This window comes from Vipera berus, assembly GCF_964194415.1.
Source record: "Vipera berus genome assembly, chromosome: 2".
In the NCBI taxonomy this organism is placed as follows: Eukaryota; Metazoa; Chordata; class Lepidosauria; order Squamata; family Viperidae; genus Vipera; species Vipera berus.
Window position 1 is genome coordinate 215,935,064 of NC_138203.1, and position 14,587 is coordinate 215,949,650.

The 14,587-nt window shown below is 39.8% G+C and overlaps 1 protein-coding gene across 1 annotated transcript; it reads left to right on the forward strand.

The window, feature by feature from the left end:
* Window positions 1-8,453: 8,453 nt before the first annotated feature.
* LMAN2 (lectin, mannose binding 2) lies at window positions 8,454-14,046 on the forward strand. The gene is made up of 8 exons (XM_081319998.1): window positions 8,454-8,854; window positions 9,427-9,545; window positions 9,676-9,793; window positions 10,455-10,534; window positions 10,699-10,860; window positions 11,178-11,292; window positions 11,943-12,062; window positions 13,137-14,046. Exons 1-8 carry the CDS (start codon window positions 8,725-8,727, stop codon window positions 13,295-13,297), a joined length of 1,005 nt encoding a protein of 334 aa, XP_081176124.1. The 5' UTR covers window positions 8,454-8,724; the 3' UTR covers window positions 13,298-14,046.
* Window positions 14,047-14,587: the final 541 nt, after the last annotated feature.

Sequence of the window (14,587 nt, forward strand, 5' to 3'; positions counted from 1 at the left end):
CATGTTAAGTGTAGTGATAGGTAAACAATAGGAAAATAGAGTAGCCATCACAGACCTACAGTATAATGATTTTCTGACCAAACACAAATAGTTCTGCATGACGATTCTTACGAGAATCAAAGGTCAGAATAGAATAGTCAAAAGTTATATTTGTATAGTGAGGTATATCGCTGAAGCTGGAGAACAGTGTGTCTTCCTTGATGGTGGAAGGTTGTTTGTTTTTAATCTGGTTCACTTAGAGTGAAGATGGCGGATGTTGTGTGCGGGACATGAAAGCCCCTAGAGGAATCAATTGTATTTGCATTGACCAGATCAATGGATGTATCATTGCAGGAGACCATGATACTATCAGGTAGCCACAGAGTAAGGCATTTGGTAGTAAGGGAAGCAGAAACAAAAAAGGATAGCTTTTCCTTGGATAGGTTTGTAACTCTGTCTTTTTATTTTTGCAGGATTTATGACCCAAACTCTGGAGCACTAGTGCAAAGTTACACAGGACATCAAGATTCTATCAAGGGTCTCATCCATGTCCCAGAAATGAAGCAGGTAGGAGGCCCACATTGAAGTATGGCTGATCGGAATTTAGGCCGAGGCCACTCTTTGGCCTGCAATTGGATGGGAGACCAATACAGTCATGAGACGAGGCCTCTGGGCAATCAGTATATTTTATCCAGTTCTTGGAGCCTTGTGTAGAGTGTTGCCGCTGCTACTCCCAACTTACTTTCTTCTTTGATTTTCTGCAGTATGTGTCAGTTTCACTGGATGGCACAGCTCGTATATGGAAGGCCTACCATCAAGGGGGATAGTCCAAGTCCCAGTCAACTGGCAACTTTATTATTATCCTACATACCATCTAGAATCCGGATTCTGTCCAACTTTTGTTATGGCCTTTGGGCCAGAGAACACAACAGTAAAAAAACATAAACCTGTAATTATTGATAAAACTTTAAAAAAATAAAATGCAATGTATGTAAGACGCATTATTTATAATAGCTGTACTACAGAGGACAGTGCCACCTCTGGCACGCAAAAACCAGGGGCACAAAAATGGGCCACTGTGCTGCAAGGCGCTGCACCACACAAGAACGGGGCAGGGCTAGTGAATATCATGCAGGCACTAGCCCTGCCCCATTTGCAGCGTGTGCATGCTCACGGCCTTGTGCGCGTGCACACACATGTAAAATGCTTCCCCCTCCCTTTTCTTCCAGTCCACCAATCAACAATGGTTGCTGACCTCTGCTCTACCATCTCTACTCAAGCTTGCTAGTCGGTCACTTCGACTCCTTTGTGCTGGGCGGGGCTCCTGCTCCGGGCAGCGGTGGAGTCCTGATGGACCTGCTGGTGGTGGTGGGGGCGCACGTGCCAACAGAGAGGGCTCTGAGTGCCACCTCTGGCACGCATGCCATAAGTTCACTATCACTGTTATAAAGAGTCCTGAGGACTAGAGTTTGCTATTAGTTTTTGCTAGCCAGGCTGATTTAAGATGAATTTTAGAGCACCACTGGAACCAGACCCACAGGATAAGAAAAGCAACTTCAACAGAAATCAAGGAGACAGAACCAGGCTCTGGCATCCACAAAAACCAAACCTGCCTATAACTGTAAAACAGCATTATTGAAGCATCTTGGAACTGCAAGTATTGGTCTTATAAACTAGATAGTTTCCAAGACATGAAACTTTATAAACATGCAAATTGAACCTCCATAAAGAAGCTGAGAAATTACTTAAGAAAAAGCAAGATGCAGGAATAAAATGTGCCTCCTTTGAATAGAGGAATCTTAAGAGAATAGTACAATAGGAGACAGCTGTGGAGTTAGTGGGCCACACTTGCTCAGTAAATGTATGCACCATGATAAGAAAGACTAGAATTGCACTCCGAGATATTTGTAAGTAGGTGCCTGCTCTATTGGCACATCTGCAAGGAGACAGTTTCAGATTTTGTCTCCGCAATGTTTCCTGTCCTTTCTTAGCCCTTATTCTTTTTCTCTCTCCTTGCCCTATCTTTACTATATACACAGAAAATAAATTAATTTTGAAAAACCAATCTTTGTAGAGAAAATAAGCTAAGTACGTGAAAAAGTTGCATGAATATTGTGACCTGGACAATTAATGTTGAATTTTGCCCATGACTATGTTCTCCAACATAAAATTTGAACTTAAAGGCAACGAACAATTTGTACACTCATCAAGACTGAGGGAGGAACTTCGAAGAGTCAAATATATCATAGCATGATGAGGTATTCTTAAGGCAGTACAATTTGTTGCATGTATTCATGTCACTGAGACATCTCAGGGTATGTTCATATTTTAAGAAACAGTAGAACCTAGCAAGGGAAAAATGTGTAAAGCAGCATTTGAACTGAAGGGCTATTTTTGCAAGAATATTGTTTAGCATCACCCAGCACACTATGGCGATAAAAAGCCTGCCTTTGTTAATGTTAGCTTGAGTGATGCTATAACATGGGACTGGATAATCAGAATGTTTAGTGCCAGTTAAGTGTTCCTGTACTATTAGACATTTGCTATACAGTATTTAAGCAAACCTCCTTCTATGATCTGCTTTGCTTTCACAGAGGTATTTCCCGTCCTTAGATACACTTTATTTTATATGCAAGAAAATTATTTTGTTGAAGCTAGCATACAAGCACATTTACTAATTATTAATAATATATAATTATACAAGCATCATGGGAAACCAATGACTGTAACTTTAGATTACTTTGAATATACTATTCTATGGCTTTTAACTGTATTTTATTACAGTGCCATTTGCAAATTTCCACCCAGCACTAAAATAACCCTCTATGCTTGGCTCTGTTGGAAGCCTCTCTGTTTACCTTTGACATCTGCCCTGCTTTCCGTGGTATCTCATAAGTTTAAAGCATGATTTCCATGGTATCAGTATCACGTTCTTGTTTGGGAACTATTAATTTTTAAGAGCTGCATTCTGGCATTCAGTGCCATATCCTTACTGGGAAGTTTCCATTTGGATTATTTTGAGAACAGAGCTAACTGTGGAGTTTTCAGGGAACATTACATAGCCTTTGTGACCAACTAAAAGCTACCCACTAAGAAAAACAATACAGCACATATTGCAGAATTCACGTTCACGCTTATTCCTTCAAATTGTATTAATGCTTACATTTCTTGGTTATCTTTCAAAACTGGGCACTATTCTAATAGTTCAGGTAAAAATATTAAATAAGCTTAATCTTGTCTTTCCGTAGCAGAATTTTTTATTACTGACATGGATTGTAAACTTCAGAGACTGACTTTCAGGAAGAATTCCCATCTTAAAAATTACCGGTGTTGTTGGTTAGGTAGCCTTACCCGCACTCATTGTTGACGCTTGCATCTCTTGAAAAAAAAGCAAAAGGATGCTACCTAACCTTACACATTACCAGTGAAGAGGCATGTTTTCCCACTGGGCAGACGGTGAAAACGAGTTATGATTTCTCTTTGTATAAATTATCCAAAAGCCAGCATGCTCGCTATTAAAAAAATTCACTGTTCAATTTGTTGCCATTATTACCCTCATATGAATAAGTACTAAAGCAAAAAAAAATCAGTACTAAGGGATCGAAAACTAATGAATAACAAATAATAAAATGTGTTAAAATAGCAGACTGCAAACAGGATTCTAACCAGCAATATATGGTCCTTTTGGTTATTCTTTCGTTAATCTCTTCAGGACAAAAGGAAATCCTTGACCATTATACAGGGTTATCAATGCCCTATGCAAGTAATTTGCGGGGAGGACCTAGGTCCTAGGACATTGCCATGGAAGACTAAATGTATCCAATTTAAAAATCTGATGAAAATGCAAGCGATTCAGATTTCTCACATCAAAATACAAAATGTCCATTCAAACTTGCCTCAATAGTAGTGAAGAATGTCTGTTCACAAAAGCATCACTTCTCCACTGAAAATCACTTTCTCTTAATACTCTTTTCTGAGAAGTAAAAGCTAACCCTAACCCCTTCCCTGATACTTCTGTTTCAACCAGGTGGTGGTTGTTGATGATGATTTTCTATGTAATGTAATTTAAACCTAAACTCTTTATGAATAGACCAGTACAGGTAGTCCTTGACTTACGACCACAATTGAGCTGAAAATTTATGCTGTTAAATGAGACATTTGTTAAGTGAGTTTTGACCCATTTTATGACTTTTCTGGCCACAGTTGTTAAGTGAATCACTGCAGTTGATAAATTAGTAACCTGGTTGTTAAGTGAATCTGGCTTCCCCATTGACTTTGCTTGTCATAAGGTCGCAAAAGGTATCACATGACCCCAGGACACTGCAATTGTCATAAATACGAGTCAGTTGACAAGCATTTGAATTTCGACCACATGATCATGGGGATGCTGCAAAGGGCGTAACTATGAAAAACAGTCATAAGTCACATTTTTCAGTGGCGTTGAATGGTCACTAAATAAACTGTCGTAACTCTATGACAGGGGTCTTCAAACCTGGCCCTTTTATGACTTATGGACTTCAACTCCCAGAATTCTGGAAATTGAAGTTCACAAGTCATAAAAGGGCCAAGTTTGAAGACCCCTGGTCTACGACTACCTGTATAGCAGATTTTATCAACATTAATGATCTCCAAAGGTAATGGACTTCAATTGGCCATGCTATTAGGAGAATAACTGTAGTTGCAGTACAAGACACTTGGAGAGCAGCAAGCAGGGCTCAAGGTTGACTCAGCCTTCCGAGGTAGGTAAAATGAGGACCCAGATTGTTGGGGGCAATTAAGCTGACTTTGTAATAATGCCGCTTGGGGGGTGTATGAAAGCCCTAATAAGCAGGCATATACATAGAATGAAGGCTACTGCTAAGCTTGTAAGCCGCCCTGAGTTTTCGGAGAAGGGCGGGATATAAATGGAATTAAAATAAAAAAAATTGATTGGAAGTAAGCCCCACTGAATTTAGTAAATATCTTAATAGTAATATGTAAGATTGCACAGTAAATTTCACTGAAACCTGTGGGATATATTTCTAGTAAACCTGCGTGAGATAATGTTGCAAGTTGCATTCTTTTACAATCTATCTACATTGGCTTAATTATAAGAGGTTCTAGTTTAAAGATTGTTTTTAGTACAATTCTATTAAGCAGCATCATTTGACTTCTCTCAGGAAAATGAGATGGTGCACAATCAGATGGCAGCAAACTAATTTATCTTACCACTATATTTTACAATCACTCTAGTTGTAATAGGACACCTGCCATTTTCTTTCAAATAAAACAAATTTTATGAGTTTGAATCATCTTAATTAAAGAGCTTTAGTCTTTAATAAAACATCAGCAGGAACTAGTAAGAAAACACTGAAAGGGATAAGAGAGAGCTGGGAGCAATTATTTATTTGTTGTTGTTGTTGTTGTTACTTGATCAGTGTTGTTGGCAATTCTAACCTAAACACTTTGAGGAGGCAGGGCAGAAAAGGCTGATAATTCCCTATGGCCAGAACTCAGTCTTATCCTACTGTAAGAACTCAGGAGATCGTTGTATGAATTGCAGAGCTCTGTTGTACTGTATTATCTGGATTAAAATGCTCTCATGAACAAAGGATGATAGAAAAAAAGTAATGTCAACAACTGGCAGTAAAAGCATCCTTCCTTTGACCTCAGTATCTTCTGATAAATCAAATTAGAAACAATTTATCTTTCTTCTTTTGATAACAGCTATCGGAACTGACAGTAAAGGAGAACCTTGTCATAGTATCCCTTTACTGATATTTGCTAATAAACAGGATTCAGCATTGTCATCCTCTGCAGCAGGGTATTATCCCTCTACTGGCTGAGAAATTCTGGGAGAAGCCTCAACATCTTATAGTTGTTGAGACTGGGAAATACAGTGGCTATAAGAGAGTACCCATAAAGCACTTGTCTGAATTCCTTTTACCACATGCTGCTACGTTAAGGAATTCAACATAGGAAACCCCGTTTTGCCCTTGCACCTGAAGTGCTTCATAGAAGGTTTAAGGTTATAGGACTGATCGTGACAAATACAGTTGAAGGACCTCAGATTGGTGTGCATGCATGTGCTGGTGGGTGGATGCATGCAAGAGAATAAATGATATCACAACAGCTGTGGCTGTTGCAGAAGTCCCACTGATACGGTCAGTGCTAGAAAGTGGTACCTAATGATGCCAATGTACCCAGAAATATCCCTCTTCACTTAAGAGTTCTATCTTGAGTGAATTTTTAACTGTAAAGCTTTAAGAATTAAAATAGGAAAACTTGGTTTAATTTTTAATTAAAGTAGGAAAACACCCCACACACCTCAACAGCTGTAGAGCTCACAGATACCTGTAAACTTTAAATGGACGTAATAATCTTATTTTGAGATGGAAATGTGAGGTACACAAGAAATGTACATATTGTAATTTTCCATTTCTGTTAAAGGAATAGGCATATAGAGGCACTTAGCTAAGATACTTTTAGGAAAGGAGATATAATAAGCTGAAGGAATAGAGAAACTATATATAGTGACTTAAAGTATACTTTTAGAATAGTGTACACTATTGTAGAATAGCATATGGCTTACGAATAACATATTATTCAATTTATATAAGGCTTATTCTTTATAAAAACTGCTTAGAGTTAGTATTTTAAAGTATAACTATGAACCAAAGTGCACCCATGTTTAACGGAAGCATGAACTCTGTTACACACATAGCTTCTAGATGCAAAGCAAGCATTCTTATAGATAAACAAGGGAAGACATAAATCTTTTATAATGGCAATTATCCAGTTTGGGTAACAATTCACCTTGTAGATAGGGCTATACCCCGAGTTAGCAGGAAAGGGAGTGAAGATAAGACAGGAACAAAAGGGGCATTTGATCTAATAATTGGAGGGTCTGGTAATTGTAATGATTGCTAGGTGGTCAGAAAGCATGTGACCAGGTGGGCCTATCAACTGGGCTCACTTTGGAAGGATGTGGCATGATGCACAGGACAGGGTATAAAAACCTCTGCAGAAATTGATTCAAGTGTGGACTCTGGGATTTGCCATTACCAAGAGTTCCACCGCTTTTGCAAAAGCTTTAATAAAACTTGTTTTGTTTTCCAACATCCTTGGAGTTGAATTTTTATTCCTCACAGAAACAATGGGTAAATATACCTCTGTGCTTGTTTGGAAGTATGCCAGTGGCCCCCAAGTCAGACAAAGATAACCAAAGGTAATGCGTTGGGGGGTTGCTGTAATACCTCTGAAACTAATTATGCTGATGTTCATTTGGTGAATGTGCAAGCTCCACAAGCAGCTGTTTTGAGCCATATTCCCCAAATTCAAAATGTATCCACCAGCTCCCACCATCCTGAAGAAAGGGACTGATAGGATCAGGCAATAAAAACCTCTTATTGGATTTGTGGATGTAGTTAGTGCTGTATGCACTCCAATAAACCACCTTTTTAAAAAATAAAAACAATCTTTAATTGGAAAAATATAGTCAATGGACATTTTTCTCTTCCTATAAATAAGTCTAAAATATGCACGTTCTTCCATGTCACTACTATTTATCTTAAAAGGGTGTATAGTAAGTAAAAGGACATATAGTAACTGTCCCTTAACAGTTACTGGCAGCCTTTTCAAAAAGCACTCCAATATTTAAGGGGTTTTTTTTGAATGCATAAAACAAGAGTTGGGAAAACCCCCCAAAATTAGCAACACTTTTACAAATATCCGATACGTATTTATCAAAAGTAAATTCAACAAAAGTTCAGATTTCAACGGGAGGGGAGTGATTTTTTTAAAAAAAAAAAGTTATTCAGGTACGCTGAAGTTTTTCCGAATATATAATATTGTAACGAACAGTGTTATGTATTCCTCCCCCGCCCACTTCCGATGGGATTGGTCGGCTGCCGGGGGATATCCACTTACTTACTTCAAGAGATAAAGGTTTTGAAAAGTGGAACACGCAGCTTGCCGTTTTTAATCCCATTTACAAAAGGTGCAGCAAGGCTTTGAAACATCTTGATATTCTCACGCCAGAACTTGGGGAGAAGGATGCGGAGGCGAAGGAAAAGTAAGAGCCTTGGTGGAGCAGTGGGCTAATGCCTCCTTAAGTAACACCAGCTGCCTGCAATTAGTGCAGGTTCGCATCCCACCAGGCTCAAGGTTGACTCAGCCTTCCATCCTTCCCAGGTAGGTAAAATGAGGACCCAGATTGTTGGGGGCAATTAAGCTGACTTTGTAATAATGCCACTTGGGGGTGTGTGTGTGTGAAAGCCCTAACAAGCAGGCATATACATAGAATGAAGGCTACTGCTAAGCTTGTAAGCCGCCCTGAGTCTTCGGAGAAGGGCGGGATATAAATGGAATCAAAATAAAATAATAAATAAATAAATAAATAAATGAGAACGATTTTCCAGTCAACGCTGCTTACCCCACCCCACCCCCCAATGCGAAAAGTCCAGGGAAGAACCAAAGTAAGCGAGGCGGGGCGAGCGCTCCTCACCACGTGACTCCGTCCACTCAGATACCGACACGCGGTACTCGCAGCGCAAGGACGAAACACCGGAGCGAGAGGCGGGGCCGGTTCCTCCTTCCTTTTCGTATCTCCTAACCGCCAAGGGAACAGGTGGCGCGGAGATACAGCTTTCACAGCCGTCGAGTTTACTTCCGGGCTAGGAGTCAACCGGAAGGAGGAAGAAGTGCAGAGGGAAATAGGAGGGTAGAGCGTTCGGGAGTTGGTGCCTGCGGGGGTTGACGACCAGCATGGTGCTGTCCCCCCTGCTGTTTCCTTTGCTCCTCTTGGCCGGGACGGCGCCGCGAGGAGCCGCAGAGCTCACAGATGGCAACAACGAGCATCTAAAGCGGGAACACTCGCTTATCAAGCCTTACCAGGGTGCGTGGGGAGGGCAGGGGCTGCCACCCTGCTGACCCGTCTGCTCTCTCCTCTCCCTCGCTCACGCTTGAGCCCCTTGGTGTGCCGACCTCTCCTGTTCAAAGGCTCGCCTATGTGGATCCAAGGGCTGGGCTTGGTTTTGCCCCTTCATGAAGCGGGAGAAAACCCGAAAGGCTATGGGGACAGCGGTGCCCCTTCGCACACATCTTCTCAGGGATACCTAGCCCGTAAAACTTCACAAACCTTTTTGGCCCTAAGCAGGCTTACCCATCAATAGTGATAATTATGAATGGCAGGTAAAACTGTTTTATGTATTAAAAATTATATAAATTTCACCAGTTCAGAAAATCCTGGTGGCGATAAATAAGATTCAGTTTCTGTCATGAGATCTCCATAGAACAGTAGCAGGAGGAGAAATGTAAAGAACACAATTCCCGCTTCTGAGGAACTCAAACCTAGTTCAGATAGTCTTTCTTGCCTACGTCTCGCTTGTAACATCAAATGTCCTCTAATGACAAAAAAAAAATAATGTACTCCACAGTTCGTTATTTCTCTAGTATCCTCTATTTTAGGGGTTGGCTCCAGTTCAATGCCTCTCTGGGATTTTCAAGGGAGTACAATGTTGACTAGCCAGTATGTTCGACTGACCCCCGATGAGCGCAGCAAGGAAGGTTCTATCTGGAACCGGGTGGTGAGTGTTATTTCTACATGGAAAGGATGGGGTGAGACTAAGGGATATTGCCTAGATGTAATTTGCAGCCTGCACGCTTTCCATGTTGGATTTCCTGAAAAGCTGTTTGGGGTTCTATTTTGTTTTCTAGCCCTGTTTTCTGAAGGACTGGGAGCTTCATGTCCATTTTAAAGTTCATGGGGCAGGGAAGAAGAATCTCCATGGAGATGGTTTTGCCCTGTGGTACACTCGGGAGCGCCTTACTGCAGGTATTGTGATCAGCCTAATAATTTGGAATATATTCCACTGTCATGGGTTTGGCACTTTTAATACAGGTAAATAGATTTATTTTCCAGTTGTTGCAATCAGCCTGGCAGAACATACTTTAGTTGAAACAATAGGCACGTAACCACTAGCATTTTGACCATCATGCCCAGGAATATATCAATGTCTTAAGGGCCTTCTGAAAGGCTGGAAGAGTCAAAGCCATTCTCATCTCAGGGAATACTTTTCTGTAGGTTGGGGCAGTAACCAAAAAGGCCTACTTTGTGGGTTCCTGAAGGTGACATTCTTTAATTAACTGGACCTACAACATACTTCTCCTGCCAGATCTCATGGGAAAGGTAAAAACAATCAGGGAAAAGCACTCCCACAAATAGCCTAGTCTTATGCCATGAACTAGTAGGTTATCCACTGATGGAATGTTAGTTGATAATCTCCAGAATCCTTCAATGGAATGGCTTTGTTACATGGGAAACATTTGTTCTGTCTAGCAAGCAGTATTTGTTCATTATACATATTTATATGCCATCTACTCCCAAATGACTTCACATAAAATGTTTAAATTGATCAGTGTTCAGTTTGAAGATTGGTTGATTTTAGCTTTTTAAAAACATTCATATTCATATTTTTCTGTTTTATCACCTTCAGGCCCTGTATTTGGCAGTAAAGACAAATTCCATGGATTGGCCATTTTCCTGGATACCTATCCCAATGAGGAAACTACTGAGGTAAATGATAATAGCTTCTGTTTGAAGGCTAACAGAAGGCTTTTCCTGCAGGAACAATGCCATATAAGTAGAGATTCTGTGTGCATATGGATTTCAAAATATTTAGAGTAAGAGTTTTGAGCATCATGGAGACAAGTTTGATTCAAATTTATTTTATTATACAGCGTGTGTTTCCTTACATCTCTGGTATGGTTAACAATGGATCCCTGACCTATGACCATAGTAAAGATGGTCGCTGGACGGAGCTGGCAGGCTGCACAGCTGACATTCGTAATCAGAACCACGACACCTTTTTGGCTGTCCGATATTCTCAGGAGCGTCTGACGGTAAGCCTGATGATGGGTGCTGGGGACAAGATGCACAAATGAATTATGACATTCTACCATATTACACAAAGAACAGATGTCCATGAAAGTTCCATACTAACTTAGAATGAGTAAGTTGCATCATGCTTTCTACAGCTGTAGTCAATGAAATGTAAAAAGTGAACATGAATATAATAATCCTAATGATGTAGTTTGAGTTTACCAATTTATATATTTCAGAATTGATGTTCTACTACATTTCCATAGGATTTTTCAACTGTCTGAGAAGTGTGAAAACTAAGTTGTCCTTAATGTGGAAGATTACTTTTATGTTGCAGGTGATGACTGATGTGGAGGATAAAAATGAATGGAAAAACTGCTTTGATGTTGCAGGAGTTCGGTTACCCACTGGTTATTTCTTTGGGGCTTCTGCTGGTACAGGAGATCTATCTGGTGAGAAATACTTGCTAGTAGTTAAAGTGGCTGTGTTATTTGTATGTGTTATTTCACATAAAGTAGAAACAGTGTTTGGTAAAGTGCCCAAGATACAGGTACTCCATGACTTACAACCACAATTGAGACCAGAATTTCTGGGGGTAAGCAAGTGGATTGTAAAATAGTTGCACCCGATTTTATGTCATTTTTTGCCATGGTTGTTAAACTAATCACTGCAGATGTTAAGCAAATCATCCAGTTGTTAAGAGAATCCAGCTTTCCTCACTGATTTCGCTTGTCAGAAACTGCCCAGGAAGGTTGTAAATGGTAATCACATGATCCTGGGACACTGTAACCATCGTAAACATATGCCAGTGGCCAAATATCTGAATTTTGATTACATGACCCCAGGGATACTGCAGTGGTTGTAAATACAAGGACCAGTTGTAAATCAATTTTTTTCAGTGCTGTTGTAAATGTGAATAGTTGCTGAACAATTGGTTGTAAGTCAAGGACTAACACCTGAATTATCACCTGAATTAGTATTAACTACTTGTCAGTTGCCTGTATTGCTGAAAACTTGTGAGAAATTTTTTAAATAAGAAACCTTTACTTAGAGTAATATCTGTCACTGAATTTTAATTTTAATCAGCTGGTTTCTTTTCCAGATAATCATGATATCATTTCAATGAAGCTATTTCAGTTGATGGTGGAACATTCCCCAGAGGACGAAAACATTGACTGGACAAAGATTGAGCCCAGCGTCAGTCTTTTCAAATCACCCAAAGGTGATTTATTAATGCTTCTAACCTGAATGTTCAATCAAGCAAATGGGAGATCAGTTTCCCACAGGAACAAGCATCACTTTTCATAAAAGTACTTCACTTTTGAAGCTATAGACTAATGAAGGCAATAATTTTGATTTAAGCATCAGGTGATCGAGTAAAGATAACCTAGTTATGTTTATTGGATTTATAGTGATACCCAATGTAAAGAGTGAGTTTAGGTGGCATATAACAGAAACGTCTGTCAGATGTCTGCACTTGCCATATTTGTTTCCTTATTTTGAATTTCTGAAAACTATTCATAAATAGTAAATATGCATTCAGATTTGCAAGAAGATATTGTGTTTAAATATTACCAAGTACATATTCAGTTTCTGTTTACTTAAGTAAAGGTAAAGGTTCCCCCGCACATGTGTGCTAGTTGTTTCCGACTTTAGGGGCCGGTGCTCATCTCCGTTTCAAAGCCAAAGAGCCAGCGCTTGTCCGAGGACGTCTCTGTGGTCACGTGGCTGGCATGACTAGACACCAAAGGCGCACGGAACGCTGTTACCTTCCCACCGTAGTGGTCCCTATTTTTCTACTTGCATTTTTACGTACTTTCGAACTGCTAGGTTGGCAGAAGCTGGGACGAGAAACAGGCACTCACTCTGCTACGCAGCACTCAGGATTCGACCTGCCAAACTGCCGACTTTCTGATCGACAAGCTCAGCGTCCTAACCCACTGAGCCACTGCGTCCCTCTGTTTACTTAGATTTATTTAAATATATAATTTGGTCAAGAATGCCTATAGTTTTGTGTGCAGTTGGATGTACTGTATTGGAGCAGTTAAAGACTCACCATGGGGGTCTCAGCTGGACCAGGATCTTAGAGAGCAAAGTTAAAAATTCTGTTTCAGATTATTTCCCTCATTACCCAGCTAATGATTATTAGCTGCTCTGCAAAGAAACTTGGAGAGGACAGATATTCAGTATAATCTGTGTAATCCAGAATTATGCTAATCTATATTAAACTCTCCTTTATGTAGCAGAAGGATGTAATATGTACTATAACTCAATTTTCTGTTTTTTTTCTCTTCAGATAATGTAGATGACCCAACAGGAAACTTCCGTAGTGGGCCTTTGACAGGCTGGAAAGTGTTCTTACTGTTACTATGTTCTCTACTTGGCATCATTGTATGTGCTGTGGTGGGGGCTGTAGTTTTCCAGAAACGCCAGGAGCGGAACAAGCGATTTTACTAAGGTGCAGGAGCCCGATATTTGGGGCAGCTGGGGATGTTTTTTTTACAGCGGGGAGGGGGAATTGTATAGACTCTGGTTTCTAAAAGGCTCTTTCAGAGAAATGTATGGAATATTTTCATATCCCCTTTTTTTCTTGGCAACAATAGGTAATTGTGTCAAACAATCCGGAATATAGGTTGTACTGTACTTGGGAGCCTGCCATTTTGAAAGTTGTTTAGAACCTTCAGTCCTTCTATAAAAATTTTTTATGGAAATAGGCAAATAACAGTATGATTCAAATTTAAAAAATGTTGCTTCTTCTCTGAGAGGCATGTTTTGCACTTCAGATAGTATTTCCAGATAGTTACTCTTAAGAGTATTTTGGTAGTTCAACTATGTGGAGGGTGGTTTTCTTGCTGTGGCCTATAAACTTAATTCAAGAAAACTATTTTTTTGAACTGAATGTATTTCATAGTTTCACTTATTCCAGAACCTTCTTTTTTAATACCAGCTATTTTTGTTTTGCTGGGAGTGAAACTGACTTGCACCAAAACAACTGGCATCCATGAAATGTGATATCTGTGACTGCGTTGGCTTGGGAGAACGGGGCCTTGATTTTCCTAGACAGTATGGACCATGTGTCCCATTTATTAAACATCTAAACTAGTTGATTCCAATGGCAGAATTGAAGTGTATCATAGCCACATTATGTGTGCATAAGGAAGATCATAAATTGAAGAAAGACAATGTGAAATAAAATGGAAAATTTATCCTGGTGGTTTGTCTTAATTTTATGGTTAATAGGTTAATGGTGGATGGGCTGCATTTGGTATTACTAGATTGGGATGGGGGTGGGTGAAACCTAATTCCATGCTGGGAAATTTCAGGGATCAAAATTTGTTAATAATGGAGTAATTCAGAGGTTTTTTTTAAAAAAAATATTTTTCACATGAACATATTTTCACGGTTTGCAACAGGGCTGTTAATATCATTAGTCCTGCCTTAAGCATAAAACCAACTGGGTGAGTTGGGGCCAGTCACTCTCTGTACCCTAGGAAAAAGGCAATGGCAAACCGCATACCCTTGCCAAGAAAACTATAGGGACTAGTTCAGACAGTGCCAGGAGTCAAAACTGACTCAACTACATAAAATAAGCAGGCACATATTTTAATCAGAATTTGAATTTTGAAATGCAATAGATTTATCTTTCGTCTTCACAATACGCAAGGCAAAACAATCGCATTTCGTAGCTGGTACAAGTCAGTTGAACGCAATTCTGGAACGTTAAGACAGTCCTGGGCTCTTTATTTA

What these genes read in the sequence shown, in the direction of transcription:
- LMAN2 (XM_081319998.1), top strand. Translation starts at nt 8,725, where the DNA reads ATGGTGCTGTCCCCCCTGCTGTTTCCTTTGCTCCTCTTGGCCGGGACG. An exon ending in GCTTATCAAGCCTTACCAGG is followed by an intron (nt 8,855 to 9,426) that starts GTGCGTGGGGAG and finishes CCTCTATTTTAG; the next exon opens with GGGTTGGCTCCAGTTCAATG. An exon ending in CCAATGAGGAAACTACTGAG is followed by an intron (nt 10,535 to 10,698) that starts GTAAATGATAAT and finishes TTTATTATACAG; the next exon opens with CGTGTGTTTCCTTACATCTC.